General features: G+C 58.0%; 1 protein-coding gene across 1 annotated transcript; it reads left to right on the top strand.

Moving 5' to 3' along the window:
- The first annotated feature begins 5,328 nt into the window (after window positions 1-5,328).
- Window positions 5,329-13,326, top strand: XKR8 (XK related 8). The gene is made up of 3 exons (XM_067530773.1): window positions 5,329-5,680; window positions 8,221-8,417; window positions 9,855-13,326. The coding sequence occupies exons 1-3, from the start codon at window positions 5,379-5,381 to the stop codon at window positions 10,595-10,597; spliced, it is 1,242 nt and encodes a 413-aa protein (XP_067386874.1). The 5' UTR covers window positions 5,329-5,378; the 3' UTR covers window positions 10,598-13,326.
- Window positions 13,327-14,382: the final 1,056 nt, after the last annotated feature.

The following is a 14,382-nucleotide window of genomic DNA, read 5'->3' as shown; positions in this document are numbered from 1 at the left end:
CTGACTGTGCCTGTCCTGCTGGCTGGCTGCATCCACCACCAGGGTTCCCGGGGCCAGGTGAGTGAACAGATACTCGAACCCTTCGGCCGGGACATAATACTTTTTCTCAGCCACCTTTGACGTAGGGGCGACCGAGGAAGGGGTTTGCCACGGGGCCTTTACAATTTTGAGGACCCTATCATGGACTGGTACGGTCACTCTCGCTGGGACAGCTGCCACCAGCACATTGAAGAGGGAATCATCAGCCTCCACTAACTCCTTGACCTCCAGCCCCAAGTTAGAGGCCACCCTCTTGAGCAGCTCCTGGTGCGCCTTGAAATCCTCCAGTGGCGCAGAGTGATCTCAGGAGACTGCCTCGTCCAGGCAGGAGGAAGAGGACTGCCGAGGCGCGTCCTGCGGGTGCTCTCCTGCCTACCAAAGGGATGCACCCATAGAGGGTCCCTCCATGGGGTCCGACTCCTCGTCCGAGGAGCGGTGTCTATGGGCCTTCTCCTGTGCCAGGGGCACGGACTGAACCCCCACTGACAGAGTGGATTGGGGCCCCGGTCCCATCTCGATGCCCCATGGGGCCCAATAAGGCCATTGTTGCGGTTTTTGTCCCTGGGTCCAAACCGGGGCTGACTATGCCACCTGCTGTGATGCCGTGTGGGGGGGTCAGCTGTCCCGATGACTGTCCCCCCATGGGACCCCAAGCCATTAGACTGGCGGTGCCGTGGCCATCCTCAGTCCCGGGTGCTGTGTCATGCTGGGGACCATCCTCTCGACGCCTCTGACGTGGAGGACGACGAGGACCACCTCCATCGCCGTGAGTGGTGCCGACGGACGGACGAGCGCTCCGAAGAGCTCTTGGTACCGGAGCGCGTCTCGATACTGAGAACTTGCAGCGCCGCTTGCCCCTTGGTGACCGAGACTGGCGCCGCACCGAACTCTGTGGTGCCGAGCTGGACTCTGGTGACCGGGTTCCGCGTCGGGGACTGCGCAGTGTGGGGACTTCGTATGGCGACCGGGTTCCGTGCTGCCTCGGTGAGGGCAAACCTCCTCCGACGGTGACCGGGTTCTGTGCTGCTTTGGTGCGGGCGAACTCCTCGGTGTCGGGGATCTGGAGCAGGAGCTGTCTGAGCACCACCTGGCGGACCTCGACCGGTGCTGCCTCCTGGCCTGCGCTGCCTCCAGTGCTGGGGATCGAACCACATCCTGAGTTGAAGCAGGCTGGCTCAACGACGCCGACCTGGAGCGACTGCTGGGGGAGCATCCTCGCTCTACCCCTGGTGGCCGTCCGGCAAGAGATCTTCCTCCCTGTACTGGGGATCTCCACCACCCTTCAGGGGGACCCAACACAGGCTTGCCCCAGGACACCGGCCCCTTCTCCCTCAGTGGAGGGGGGGGTGGAGGTGGCCTAGGCAAGGCCAACAAGGCTCTTGTCGCCTGAAAAGCCTCCGGTGTCAATGGCATCGGCAGGGGCACTCTCCCACTCCCAGGAGTCAGGGGAGGCTCCCTGCATGGAGATGCAGGCACCGGAGAAGACTCAACGAGCTGGGTCCGGTGCATGTCTGCACTCGATCCTGCCTGTACCGATGGCGCAGGGGAGTGTCCGCGCTCCATGCGCTGTCTCTTCTTCTTCGGCCCCAGGGATGTTGCTCAGTGCCGAGTCGGGGCCGGTGCCGGCGGTGCACTGTGCACCGAGGTGACGCTTGGTGCCGAGGTGGAGCGGGATGGCTCGGACGCCGGGCGGAGTGCTGCCTCCATGAGCAGGGCTTTTAACCGGATCTCTCAGTCCTTCTGAGGCCGCGGTTTAAAAGCCCTGCAGATCTTACATTTCTCTTTTCTGTGCTCTTCCCCCAGGCACTTAAGGCATCAATCGTGGGGGTTGCTGAGCGTGAAAGCCTTCCTGCAGGAGGCACACGGCTTAAATCCAGGCGACCGGGGCATGGCCCGGCCTCTCTAAGTCCCTCCGGGACTTGCTTATCTAACTACACTTAAAAACTACTTAAAACTAACGGAAGTACTTTTAATAAAGAAGAGTTCAAAGAAGGGGAATAGAACTTGCTGAGAGCAAGGCTAGTTCCAGCATCCGTCATGGGTGGAAAGAAGGGAGCGAAGGGGCGTAGGGTTGGCAGTGCCTCATATACCACGGCATGTGCATGGGATTCCAGGGGACACTAGAGCTGGCCCTACGGGATCTACTAAGGGGAAAAAAGTTCCAGGAACCATGCATGGAGGTGTTCCATGCATGGAATGGATATGAGCAATCACTCGAAGAACTTCTTCTTTCCTTCCTGTGGCCCTCCCATTCCCCTTTATAATTTCTGTCAATGGGGCTTCCATTGTTTCTGATTCCATCACGCTTAATTTACATGAGACAGGTAAACAGGTGTGACATTTTCTCCTGCCTGTGCAGACAGTGCAGCCTAATAGGAGTGAGTATCTGTAATTCCTCCCACCGTGTTACTAGAGACATTTCACAATGATATTGATCAGTGTGTCAGTAGTTTTCAGAAAAGATGTAACTATATCCACTTTTCTAACACAGTGATAGTGTATACAATCACAGTTGATTCAATTGCCTCTCACTTGAGGTTCAGACCCCATCTTTACAGGCCAGTAACCCTTTGCAACAGGTTCTTTGAAAAATGAAACCCACACTAAGCATCTCTCTCCTGCTGGGTGTAGACACCAAATTTGTGTGACATTTGCTTCCACCCTTTCTTAAACCAATGGGTCTGTTTCCGTGCTATGTAAATATATTCTCATTGTCTTTCAAAGTACTTTGGAAGTAACTCCCAGGTGGGGAAAACACAGTCCTTTGTCTGGGGCAGACCTGTTTGCCAACCCCGGCATGCCTGTGGAAACACACTTTACTAATAATTCCAGCATATGTTACAGCTCTTAATACACATTGCACACATCCATTATGCAAGACAATTAATGATCAGTGAGTTGTTAGTTTTCAGATGATGCCTCACAAGGCATATTTTGTACAAAGATGATTACAGGAGGGTGTAGGGTGTGAATACAGGATTGCTTATTGTCACACCCATTATTCAATATTTGTTCCCTATGCAGATACTTATAATCAAGTCACCCCATAACCGTGTCTTTGCTAAGCTAAAGAGTGAGGCCTTTGAGTCTATCGCTGCAAAGCAGCTTTTCTAACCCATTGAACGTTCTCGCAACCCTCTGCACTTTATCAACACCCTTCTTGATTTATGGGCCCCAGAACCGGACACAGGATTCCAGCAGTCATTGCACCTGTGCCAAATATGGAGGTGAAAAAAATCTCTCTACTCTTAGTCGAGCGTCCCGTTTATGCACCCAGGATCACGTTGGCTCTTTTGGCCACAGCATTTAGGGAGCTTATGTGCAGCTGATTAGAAGTGCAATCTTTTTCCAGGTCCCTGCTGCCCACGACACAGACCCCCATCCTGTAAGTATGACCGACATGCTTTGAGCCTAGATACGTACATTTGCATCTAGCCATATTAAAACACAGATTGTTTGCTTGCTCTCAGTTTACCAAACAATTCAGCTCACTCTGAATAAGTGACCTGTCCTCTTCATTATTTACTCCCCCCGATTTTTTCTGTCATCTGCAAACTTTACAAGTGATGATTTTATATTTTCTTCCATGTTATTGATAAAAATGTTAAATAGCGTAGGGCCATGAACTAATCTCTGCAGGACCCCAGTGGAAACACATCCACTCAATACGATTCCGCGTTTACAATTACATTTTTAGACCTATCTGTTAGCCAGTTTTTGATCCATTTAATGTGGGCCATGTTGATTTTATATTGTTCTAGTTTTTTAATGAAAATTTTAATCAGCATTTCACTTTCCTCCCCCTGACGCTGTGCAGTGTTGGGTGCACTACGTGAATGCTGCCCTGCCCCTAGGGGCTGGGGCAGCTGGATGGTGTTCGGTATCTATAAAAGTGAAATATTATTACAGTAGATTCAGCTCTAGTTCTGCTATAATGGGATGTCTCCCACGACTCAGATAAGCTAATGCTAGTTCAAGGTAATAACCACTGTCCAGCTAGGACAGTACTGACATAAATTTAGCTAGTGCCGGGTAATCTAGTAATGATCAGCCAGGTGCTAGATTCTAAAATGAGATCCCTTAATATACAAATTACCAAAGAAAGATTAAGAGGGGTGTTTTCCTTCAAACTCGGGAAGCCTAGGTCAAGGGCATCTGACCTCTCTCCATATGGTTGTAAATTATGAAATGTATGGGCACGAGTCCATGGCAGCAGAGTTGCAAAGCACGGAACCTATCACACTATCTGGTGACTTTCCTTCCTCTTTCCTGGCCCTTTGTTCTTTAATAAGCAAACAAAACTGCTGGAAGGTCCCTACAGAAGTGTTCTAAGAGGATAAGGTTGTGTGTGTATAACTTTCTGCACCTCAAATGGGCGGCATGGTGTGGGCCTGCTCTGTGCACGGCAAGCAGCAATTTAACATACAAGTAATTGCTATGACAGCTACCCCATGCACCAGCCTTAGAAAACACGCTGCAGCGGAAGTATAAAAAAGTGTTCATGGAAAAAGATTAAAACTGAATTAGGACCCTAACTTGTTCCTGGCGACAGCTGGAGCAGTGTTGTTCATTAGGACATCTTAGCGTAATTTACTGTGACCCAGACTGAGAATACAAATGCATTTTGATGGCAGAGTAAGGAAAAATTCAGGTTTCACTTCACTTATCTATTTGGACACAGACACAGACGCGCGGGTGTGCAGACACGGACAGACAGACACAGATGCACACACGTGGGCGTGCAGACACAGACACAGTCGGACACAGACACACACACACGGGTGTGCAGACGGACAGACACACACACGCACTGAGCAGGGAGCCGCGTGTTTGTGGAGGGGCGAGTGTGACACGTGTCACCGCCTCAGGCCGCCCGCACCCCTCGGCCGCAGGGCAGGGCAGGGCAGGGCAGGGCGGGCGGGAGGCGGGCGCTGCCCTGTGCGGGGGCCCAGCCCTGGGAAGCCGAGAGGTGCCCCCGTTACGGCAAACAGGGCAGCGCGGTCACGGGTACCCCTCCCCCCCGGCCTCGGGCCACGCCCGAGCTAAACCCCGCCGCGTCCTGCCCCCCCCCCCCCTGGGCCCTTTGCCCCCTGCCAAAGAGCGGGCGGCGGCGGCGGCGGCTGTCACTGCGCATGCTCAGCGTTGCCTAGGCAGCCGAGTCCGAGCGGCAACGTAAGCCCGCCCCTGCCCCTGCCCGCGGGCCGCGCCTCACCCCAGGGCCCCACCCGCAGGAGGAGCCGCGCGGGCAGGACAGCCGGGACTCGGGCTCGGGCTCGGGCTCAGCGGGGGGTCCCGCGGGGGGCCGGGCCGGGCAGAGCCGAGCCGAGCCGAGCCGAGCCATGGCATGGTCAGGCCCCGGCCCCCCGCGGTACCGCCGCCAGGAGCTGCTCTTCGCCCTGCTGGGCACCGCGGCCTTCGTGGCCGACCTGGGCGCGGACCTGTGGCTGGCCGCCAGCTACGCGCGGGCCGGGCAGCGCCTGTGGGCCGCGCTGGTGCTGCTGCTGCTCGGCCTGTCCTCGCTGGCCGTGCAGGGCTTCAGCTGGGCCTGGTACCGGGCGGACCCCGCCGACCTGGAGCCGGACCTGCCCCGCGGCGGCTGCCTGGCGGCGCTGCACCTGCTGCAGCTGGGCTACCTCTACAGGTGAGGGCGGCCGCGACTCGCCGCGGGGTCCTGCCCCCGGCCCGGCCTGTGCCGTGCTGTGCCGTGCTGTGCTGTGCTGTGCCGGCGAGCAGCCGGCGGGTCCCGCAGACCGGGCGGGGACCGACAGTGACTGCCTCGGGCCCGGGCTGGGACAGGCTCCTGGGCTCCCCGCGCTCCCCAGCCAACGCTGCCGGCCGCGCATCCCGCCAGGCCTCGCCGCCCCCTTCCCTGCAGTGCCCGCCCGGAGCCGGCGGCCGGGTTTGTAGCCTTCCCCCGGGGGCCAGCACCTCTTTGGCCTGGCCTGGCCTAGCCTGGCCGTCGCTGCCACGGCCGGTGCCTTCTCCAGCCCGGCTGGCGGGGATCGCCCCCGCTGCTTCAGGAATAAAAGCGTCGCCGAGCCGGCGCTGAGGGGCGCGCAGAGCAGGAACCAAAGCGGGCAAGGCCCAGCCTGCCATGTGCCCAGCCAGCCCGCACAAACCCGGCACGGCGTGGGTTACCGTTCAACTTCGGAGAGAGCCAGAGAGCTGAGTATGGAAGTGCAGGGCTGGTTCGGACACCGTCTCTCTGCCGAGGCCCTGCAGTCATTCTTCCCGCCTGCAGGTTTGTGCTCCCGGGTGAAGCTGGTTTTGAAAGACAACATCGAGTTTTTTTCCCCGTTTTTCTCTCCTTGGTGTCCCTCCATCATCACAAGAGCACCCTGCTGCTCAGGGACGCGGGCTGGGCACGACTGCTGCAATAGCTGACACGTGAGGAAGTCGGAATTGTGCGACTCCCTGGTGTTAACACGTGCAAAACGTGCATGGCTTTTTCCACACCCAAGAGTGAGAGTTATATTGGCCCACCCCCAGTGAACCGAGCGCTGTGTCGATGGGAGATCATCTGTCGACACAGCTACTCCAGCTCTCGAAGGGGTGTAGGTAGTGTCCTCACTAAGTGCTACAGCTGCACGCTGCGCCAGTGCGGGAAGTGTAGACAAGACCTTACACTTCTGCTGACGTAGGAGTGTCAGTTGCGGGCGGGGATTTGTTTGCAATATTTCTATACTGACAAAAGCCCTCAGGCAGATATGGCTATACAGGCAGGAAAGTGCCTTAGCCAGTCAAGGTAACTTGGCTTGGGGAACTGGGATAAGCAGAAGTTACCCTCCCCATGAGGAGGGTTTGCTGGCATAGCTGCCCTGGCACAGTTATACCAGCAAATCTTTCCTGCTGTAGACTAGGCCTAAGCGTGAAACACACTCAGCCCCCTCAGGCCTTGTCTGCACTGCTGCAGGTATGGGGCGGGCTGCACCCTTACGTTCTGTGGCACCCACAGAGAGCAGTGGTTCAGCTAACCTGCAGGTTGAAACTGGGCTGTTTCTTGGTATGAGACCTAAGCTACCGCAGCTGCCTTGTCCCACCCCGTCAGTCCCAGCTATTTTCCCTAAAAAGTCCCACGTTGCTAGCTGGGGGAGGTAGCATTGGGAGTGCTAGGTTAGCCAGGACTCAGGCCACCATCCCATTGCCCAGACTTGTTTGGAGCAGGGTTACACGAGGCAGGGGTGTCCTGCTGGCAGCCCCCCTACGCTAGTTGTTACCGTCACCGGTGTTGCTGCAAACAGCCTCAATGTTGCACTGGGCTCCCGTGGGCCTGCCCCTCTCCAGGGCCGCCTCTGGCAGTGCCCCATGTTCTCCTCCTGCTGGAGTGTTTGATTCATTCTCCCCTCGGGCACTGAGGGCCTGTTCCCAGAAGCAAAGGGCTGAAGTTCCCAGGGTTTCCTGCACGTTGGGCCAGTGGTTCAGGCTGCCACTGTCAGGTCCAGCGTCGTGTGTTTGAAGCCAGTGCCATTTCCTGCAGTCTAACCTGGGGTTCTTAAACCGGAATGGCCTGGTAAAATCTTGCTTGCGTTTCACCATTTCGGCTGATTGCCAGGGGTGCGCTTGGCCCAGCTGGGGGGATTTCAGGTAGCTCTGTGCAGGAGCTCCATGCTGCAGCATTTGGGTTGCAAACACAGCAGGGGAATGTTTAAACCCAAACCAAAAGTTGTTTTCATTGGAACTGGGGAAGAAATCACCACCATCTCCCTGGATTTGTTTCCTGATAGTGGATTATTAATCTAGCCTAAACTCGGGGCGTGAAGGCACTTGACGAGTGAGTGAGCGCTCTCTTCCTGTCAGACGCGGCACAAAGCCCCCACAATGAGCGGCGTAACCTGCTGTAGGCCCCTGGCATTAGCACATGCTCTGTGGCCTCCGTGCCAGGAACGCTGACGTTCCTGCTGTAGAGATGTCAGTAATAGAAGTCCGGGAGAGGCTGGCACCTGGGCCTAAAATGAGATTTCCCTTGACATGAAGGGCATGCACGAGTGTCCCATTCACTTTGCCAACACAGTGACCTGCACAACTCGCCTGGGCAGGCTCAGGGGAAGGTGTGGCTTTAGATGCCGCCTTGAGGGCGGGCTGGCTCTGGACTCCCGCGCCTTACATGATTGACAGACAGAGACCTGTGCTGGTGCCATGGCAGTGCTGTCCTCTCATGGCAGGGCCGTGATGTCCGCGCAGGTGTTTCAGGGCTCTGAGAGTGGGCTGGCGAGTGTGCAGGGAAGAGAATGCACCGGAGGAAGAGCGAGGCCTCGCTGTCTTCCTGTCCCACGACATCAGCATGCTGCGCCTCTTTGAGACCTTCCTGGAGAGCACCCCCCAGCTCACGCTGGTGCTCACCATCATTCTGCACACAAACAAGGCAGAGCCTTTCCAAGGTGAGTGCGTGGTGGGGGGCAGGGCACTGGGGCATTCCTTGCACAAAGCCCCCTCGTGAGGAGTGGGCAAATGGGAAACGGGAACAATCCCTTGAGCGTCTTCAGCTCGATCTTACAAAGGGGACTTGGGAGCCCATCAGATCGGGGAGGCGCTGGCTCTCGCTGGGAATGGTGCTTGACACTGAGCGCCCACCCGCCTGCCCACAGTGTCATGTGGCCCCAGCCCTGGGGATTTATTGGCACTCAGAGCTGGGGTTGAGCACCGTGCAGGCCTGGGGTCCAGTTAGAGAACTGCCCAGAGCAGCGTAGCTGACTGCACCTGGGACGCCCCTCTGGCCAGACGCTGCAGGGCTGTGGGGAGGCTGGGATGTGCTGTGCTGGAAGGAAGGGGGGGTCTGGCTACGGGGAGACCGGACTGGTTCCTGGATCTGATTGCAGGGTTTCTGCTGGGTGCTGATGGGCCCGTCTCGGACGCAGCAGGAAGGCCAGGCACAGCCTGCAGAGAGGAGAGGGTGTGATTTCGGTGGGGAGCGATCCCCCTTTGGGAGGTGGGAGGGTAAAACACTCTGAACAAATTTTGCTGGAATAAAACGGGGCCAAAGCATGGCCCTATGTTGAGCCCAGACTTTGTTTGGGCAGGGGGGTGTTGGGCCCATGGACTGTGTGCTCAGCCGGCCGTGGATGGGGCATGTGGGTTTGGTGCCATGGCAGTGCCCTCGCAGACCCACTGGCTCTCAGAGCTTCCGTGTGGGACACATCTGGGCAAACTGTTCCCCAGGCCAGATCTGCTGAGGGCTGGATCCTGTTCCCTGCGCTCCAGGATTTTTCCCTTGGTGCTTGGCTGCAGGAGTGGCACAGACCAAGCTCATGGGAGGAGCTTGGCCCAGCCCCTCCCTCCAGGCTGGGCTCCCTCTGTCGGGCAGGGGAAGTGGTGGGGCTGTCTGCCCTTGGCCTCAGAGGCTTGTCCACCATCACCCGGGTCCTGTGGCTACACTCCACTGGGTCCTAACTGGAGACAGCCAAGTCACCCTCCCAGCCCCACGGTGCCCTCCCCCCAGGGCTGTTGGCATCCTGGCCAAGGAGGGCTTCTGTTGCGCCCTGCAGTTCTCTGGTGCTGCCTGGTGGGAGGGGACACTCCCAGTCCAGGCATCTCCCGCGCTGCTCCCTGTGTCTCAGGCAGTGACATGTTTCGGTGCAGGCTGGTGGGGCTGTGGGAACGTGAGAGCAGCTGTGCACACAGAGCCCCCATGCTGGGCGAGTGAGAGCCAGGCTGGCTGCAGTACTGCCTGGCTGGCAGAGGGGGGCTGTCTGGGGCTAAGCCAGCACCTCACTATGCTCCTCACTGGTGCCCAAAGCGTGAGCCACTGCCAGGTGCCTCACGCTGCTGCCCCGACTGCTTTTGCTCCCCTGTGACCCTCTCTCCCGCTGTCACCACAGGGCTCGGGATTTGCACCGCCTCCCTGTGCGTGGCGTGGTCGCTGCTGGATTATCACCAGTCCCTCCGCAGCTTCCTGGTGGACAAGCACACGCTGGGCCCGCTCTCCTCCGCCATCTACTTCCTGTGGAACTTCTTCCTCGTCTGCCCCCGCATCCTGGCCGTCGCGCTCTTCGCCACGATCTTCCCATGCTACGTCGCCCTGCACTTCCTGGCCGTCTGGGCTGCCATGCTGCTGTGGGCCTGGCTGCAGGGCACTACCTTCATGGAGTGCCCCCGCAGGGAATGGCTCTACAGGGCCACGGTGGCCGTGATTCTGTATTTCTGCTGGTTCAACGTGGCCGAGGGACAGACGCTGTACCGCAGCGTGATTTATCATGGCTTCATCCTGGTGGACAGCGTGCTGCTCGCTGGCTCCTCGCTCTGGTACAGTGCCCCTCTACGGGAGCGGTCCTACCTGCTACCTGTGCTTTCCACGGCGCTGCTCTGCTACGTGCTTGGGCTGCTATTGAGACTGGCCTACTACCAATGGTTCCACCCCAGCTTGCAGGCCCAGCGCCGGGAGGCCTGCGATGAAGTGGACGCTGCCGAAGGACTAGCTGAAGATGCTTCTGGTTTCCGAGCTGGCCCAGCGCCAGCCTGTGTGAACAGACGGATGTACCACCTGGCCCAGAAGCATTTCTCGGTCTCTTTGCAGGCCAGGCAAAACTGGGGGAACGGTGTCATGGAGAACACGCCTGTCTGAGTGCAGCCGTCCCTTCTCCTGGCAGAGGATTTACACCTCAGGGATCTGTGCTGCTTTCCAGGTCCAGACCTCGCCCCAGCCATCTCAGTGCCCTGCACTGCGTTCCAGGGGGCCTGGGCCCCACACTACACTTCTGGACGGGGCAGCTGGTGCAGGGAGAGGAGACTGGAGGGAGATGGGTGGGCCGAGAGCACTGGCATTTACAGTCCAACAGCTGGCATCCAGCATCCGGGCTGGCACTCCTCCAGCGGGAACCGCACTGCAGCCACGTATAGGAGAAACCGGCCATAAAAGTGCAGGATGGCGGTAGCATTGAGTGAGCTCAGCAGCGCTCCGTGTCCCTCCCCTGGGAGCGGCTCCCCTCCTGCTAGTCTCACTTCCCTTCCCTTCGATTGCTGTGCCAGCCCCAGCCCCCTTTCCGCATGCTGCCACACTCGCTTTGTTTCAGCAGAGTTAAAGCAGACACCACGGGTTCATCTCTGGGCAGGGCCTGCCAGCTTTTCTATTTGCAGCGGAGATTTTCCTGCACCTTTGTTGCTGATTTCAGAGTTTCTCCGGTCTCAGGGGGTGACCCTGGCACTGCTTTGAGGTCTCTCGGGCTGGCCTGGCTGCGAGGGGAGGCTCAGATTGTTAGTTTGTAAAGGGAAGGGGTGACTTGGTGGGGTTATAATAATGTGCCTTAGACAGAGCCCTGGTCTCTGGCTCGGCGCTTTCAGGAGGAAACTGCAGCATGTTTCTGTTGTAGAGCCTGGGGTAAGCGTGTGGAGAATTTGGGGCGGGGGGTGAATGGCATGGAGAATTGGGGGAGGGGTGGGGTGAATGCTCCAAGCTGAAAAAACCTTGTGCCTTTTTTCAAAACCAGATTAAAAGGTTGAAGTTTTTCAAATGTTGGGTCTGTCACAGAGATAATTGGCGTCCGCCTGCATGGATTCTGGCCCCCCAGCCGGCCCCAGTGCTCCTCTGTGGGGCAGCGAGGAACAGTCACTCTCCCAGCTACTAATGCTGTGGTTAGGAAATTGCTGCTGCATTAATGGCAGGCAAGGACTCGGTGTGGGAGGACGAAGTGGTGACGTCACCCTGGAGTCCTGCAGATCCCGCAGATCAGGGGGTGGGGCACCTGCTTGATGGCAGTTTCCAGTGTTGTGTAGCGAAGTTGCCTAGTTTCCAGTGTGGGAAGTGTCTGGGCCTGGCTCCTGCCTCGGTTTGCCTTTTGGGCACTTTCCAAGCCGATTGCTGGAGAAGTGTTTCCAGGGAACGGACACAAAGTGGCCCCAGCTGGGCCAGAGGAGGGTGAGTATCAGCTGTCTGCGAGGGGCCAGGTCAGCTCAGCAGGTCCTGTGGGCCTCAGTCCACCCACTCCCTTCCCCCCAGCACCAGGGCGAGAGGCTGGATGCACTCAGGCCTTGCCTAGGAGCAGGAGCTGCATTGATTTTAAACCCATTTGATTCGGTTTCCAAGCTGCTCCAGAAACCCTTCACAACTGGCGTCAATCGCTCCCTCCCCACTGATGCTAAACGGCTGTGAGCCAGGTAGGCCCTGGCATCAGAGCTTCCCTGCAGGGGTTGAACGGGGCTGCTGCAGGAAGCCACGGCCGACCTGGCAGAGAGAACAGCTCTTCAGCTGCGCAGGGGTGCGCGCCCAACGCCTGCCACACCGGCCCTTCCCTTCCGTTTCAGTAAGTGCTGAGAGCTCTTTAAGAGGGGAAGTGAGGGATGGGGCCTTGGCATGTCCCAGGGTTGACCAAGATCAAGAAAGCCCTGCCTCCAGCAATGAACCACAGAGCGTGTCTGTCAGCCGCTGGGCAAAGCCAGACTGCAGAGGCTCTGGATTACAAAACCCTGAACCCCGCAAGCAGCACTGCCATCAGCAGCAGAGCGAGAGCTGTGCTGCAACGTTTCCTTCCCTTCAGGCCCAAGCAGGGAGTGAGCCGGGGCTGCTGTTCCTGGGGGCAGAGCTCAAAGGCTAAACCAATGCTGCCGGCTGCCTGGCACGTGTCTCAAGCTCCAGTCGTTAGAATAACAACTCGCCAATACAACAGGCCCTGTCAGACTTGAGCCTGCCTCCACTAATGCTAGGGATCACCTCTTGTTCTGGTTGTACAGCACCAGGCACAACAGTAGCGTGTGATAAACAGGACTGAGCCCATAGCTTTGTGCTGCTCCCGAAGGACCCTGGAACACCAGCCGGGATCCCGTGGGGCAGACCCAGGACAGCTCCGTAACTGCAGACTGAGCTGAGGCGCTGTGGGAACCTGGCTTCCCCTGTGAGGCCATTCGCAAGTGAGCCATTGCACACTCAGGGGGAGGAGCCATTTGTCCATCACATCCCATGTGCTTGTCTCAGCTGGGTGCCAGCTTGGAGGCAGGGCCAGTCTGGGCTGAGCTCCAGCTTGAAACATCCTCCCCAGCGCCAAGGCACCACTGCCGCTCGAACAGGCTGTGTAGAGCAGCTCCCTGGGGGAGTAGATGCCTCAGAGACTTGGGCTCTGGAATGAGGGGTGAGCAGGCCCCTGGCTTCTCTCAGCAAGCAGGGAGGGGCCATGCCCCAAGCCTGGGGGGAAGGAGTGCGACAGCGGTGGAGAAGGCTGCAAATGGGGGATATTCGCACTCAGCAAGCTGGGATGGAGAACGCAGGCCCAGCAGTTTAGGGGCCTGGTGATGGGCCGAAAGGATCCGGCCTTGCGGGTGAGTGCGGACGGGGAGAGATGGCTCGGGAGGTAACAAAGGTGCTGAGGGCCGTGCCTCCCACAGTTGGGAAGCGGGTGAGCTTCGGCAAAGAGGATTTCAGCTGTGCCTGAGGATTAAAGTGGCTGTGGGGGGGGTGGGCCAGCTCTAAGAAAGAGACACCCAACACAGCACGGGTACAAGAGACCCTCCACTACATGCCATCACCCTTGGGCACCAGCCCTGGCAGTTGCCAGGGCAGCTCCAACTGGCCGAAAGGAGTCCCCAGCTCCTGGCCTGGCAGCACTAAAGTCAAACTCCTGCCCACCCGCTTTTCCTCTCAGCCACGCCTGCGCCCGGGCCAGGCCGTGCTAGGGCCTGACACCCAGCTGCAGAAAGGACACACTTGGGTGGTGGGGTCTGAGTGGGGCCCTGGCCCTCAACACCACAGATCACAGACCCTGTAACCCTGCTCTGCCTCATGCACCCCCTTTGGCCCTGGATGTTCTGGAGGACCTTCAGCAGCTATGATGGGCCCTGGGAGGCTCCCCTTTGGCAGGGCCCAGAGCTCATGAACAGCAGGCTCCATTTTGGGCAGAAGGACCCTTGCTTTGGCTCTGCAGCTGCACATTTGACAGGGGTCTGGGGGGGAGAGGGCCACAGCGGAGACAGGACCCTCCATCCTCCGGCAGAGTTTCTAGAGGGTTTTTAAAGCAGGACCAACCCCAACGAAATCATCTAGGCCAGGGCTTTGTCAAGCTGCACCTTAAAAACCTCTAAGGATGGAGATTCCACCATCGCCCCATGTAACCCATCCCAGTGCTTCACCACCCTCCTAGTGAAAAACTTTCCTAATATCCAAACTAGACCTGCCCCACTGCAACTTGAGACCATTGCTCCTTGTTCTGTCATCTGCCACCACTGAGAACAGCCTAGCTCCATCCTCCCTGGAACCCCCTTTCAGGTAATTAAAGGCCGCTATCAAATCCCCCCTCACTCTTCTCTTCTGCAGACTAAACAAGCCCAGTTCCCTCAGCCTCTCCTCATAAGTCTTGTGCTCCAGCCCCCTAATCATTTTTGTTGCCCTCTGCTGGACTCTCTCCAACTTGTCCACATCCTTTT

This window comes from Emydura macquarii, unplaced genomic scaffold (genome assembly GCF_026122565.2).
Source record: "Emydura macquarii macquarii isolate MOO-44397 ecotype Brisbane River unplaced genomic scaffold, CSIRO-AGI_Emac_v2 contig_3113, whole genome shotgun sequence".
NCBI classification, from domain to species: domain Eukaryota; kingdom Metazoa; phylum Chordata; order Testudines; family Chelidae; genus Emydura; species Emydura macquarii.
The sequence above is the reverse complement of the archived record's forward strand: the minus strand, read 5'-3'. Positions and strand labels throughout refer to the sequence as shown.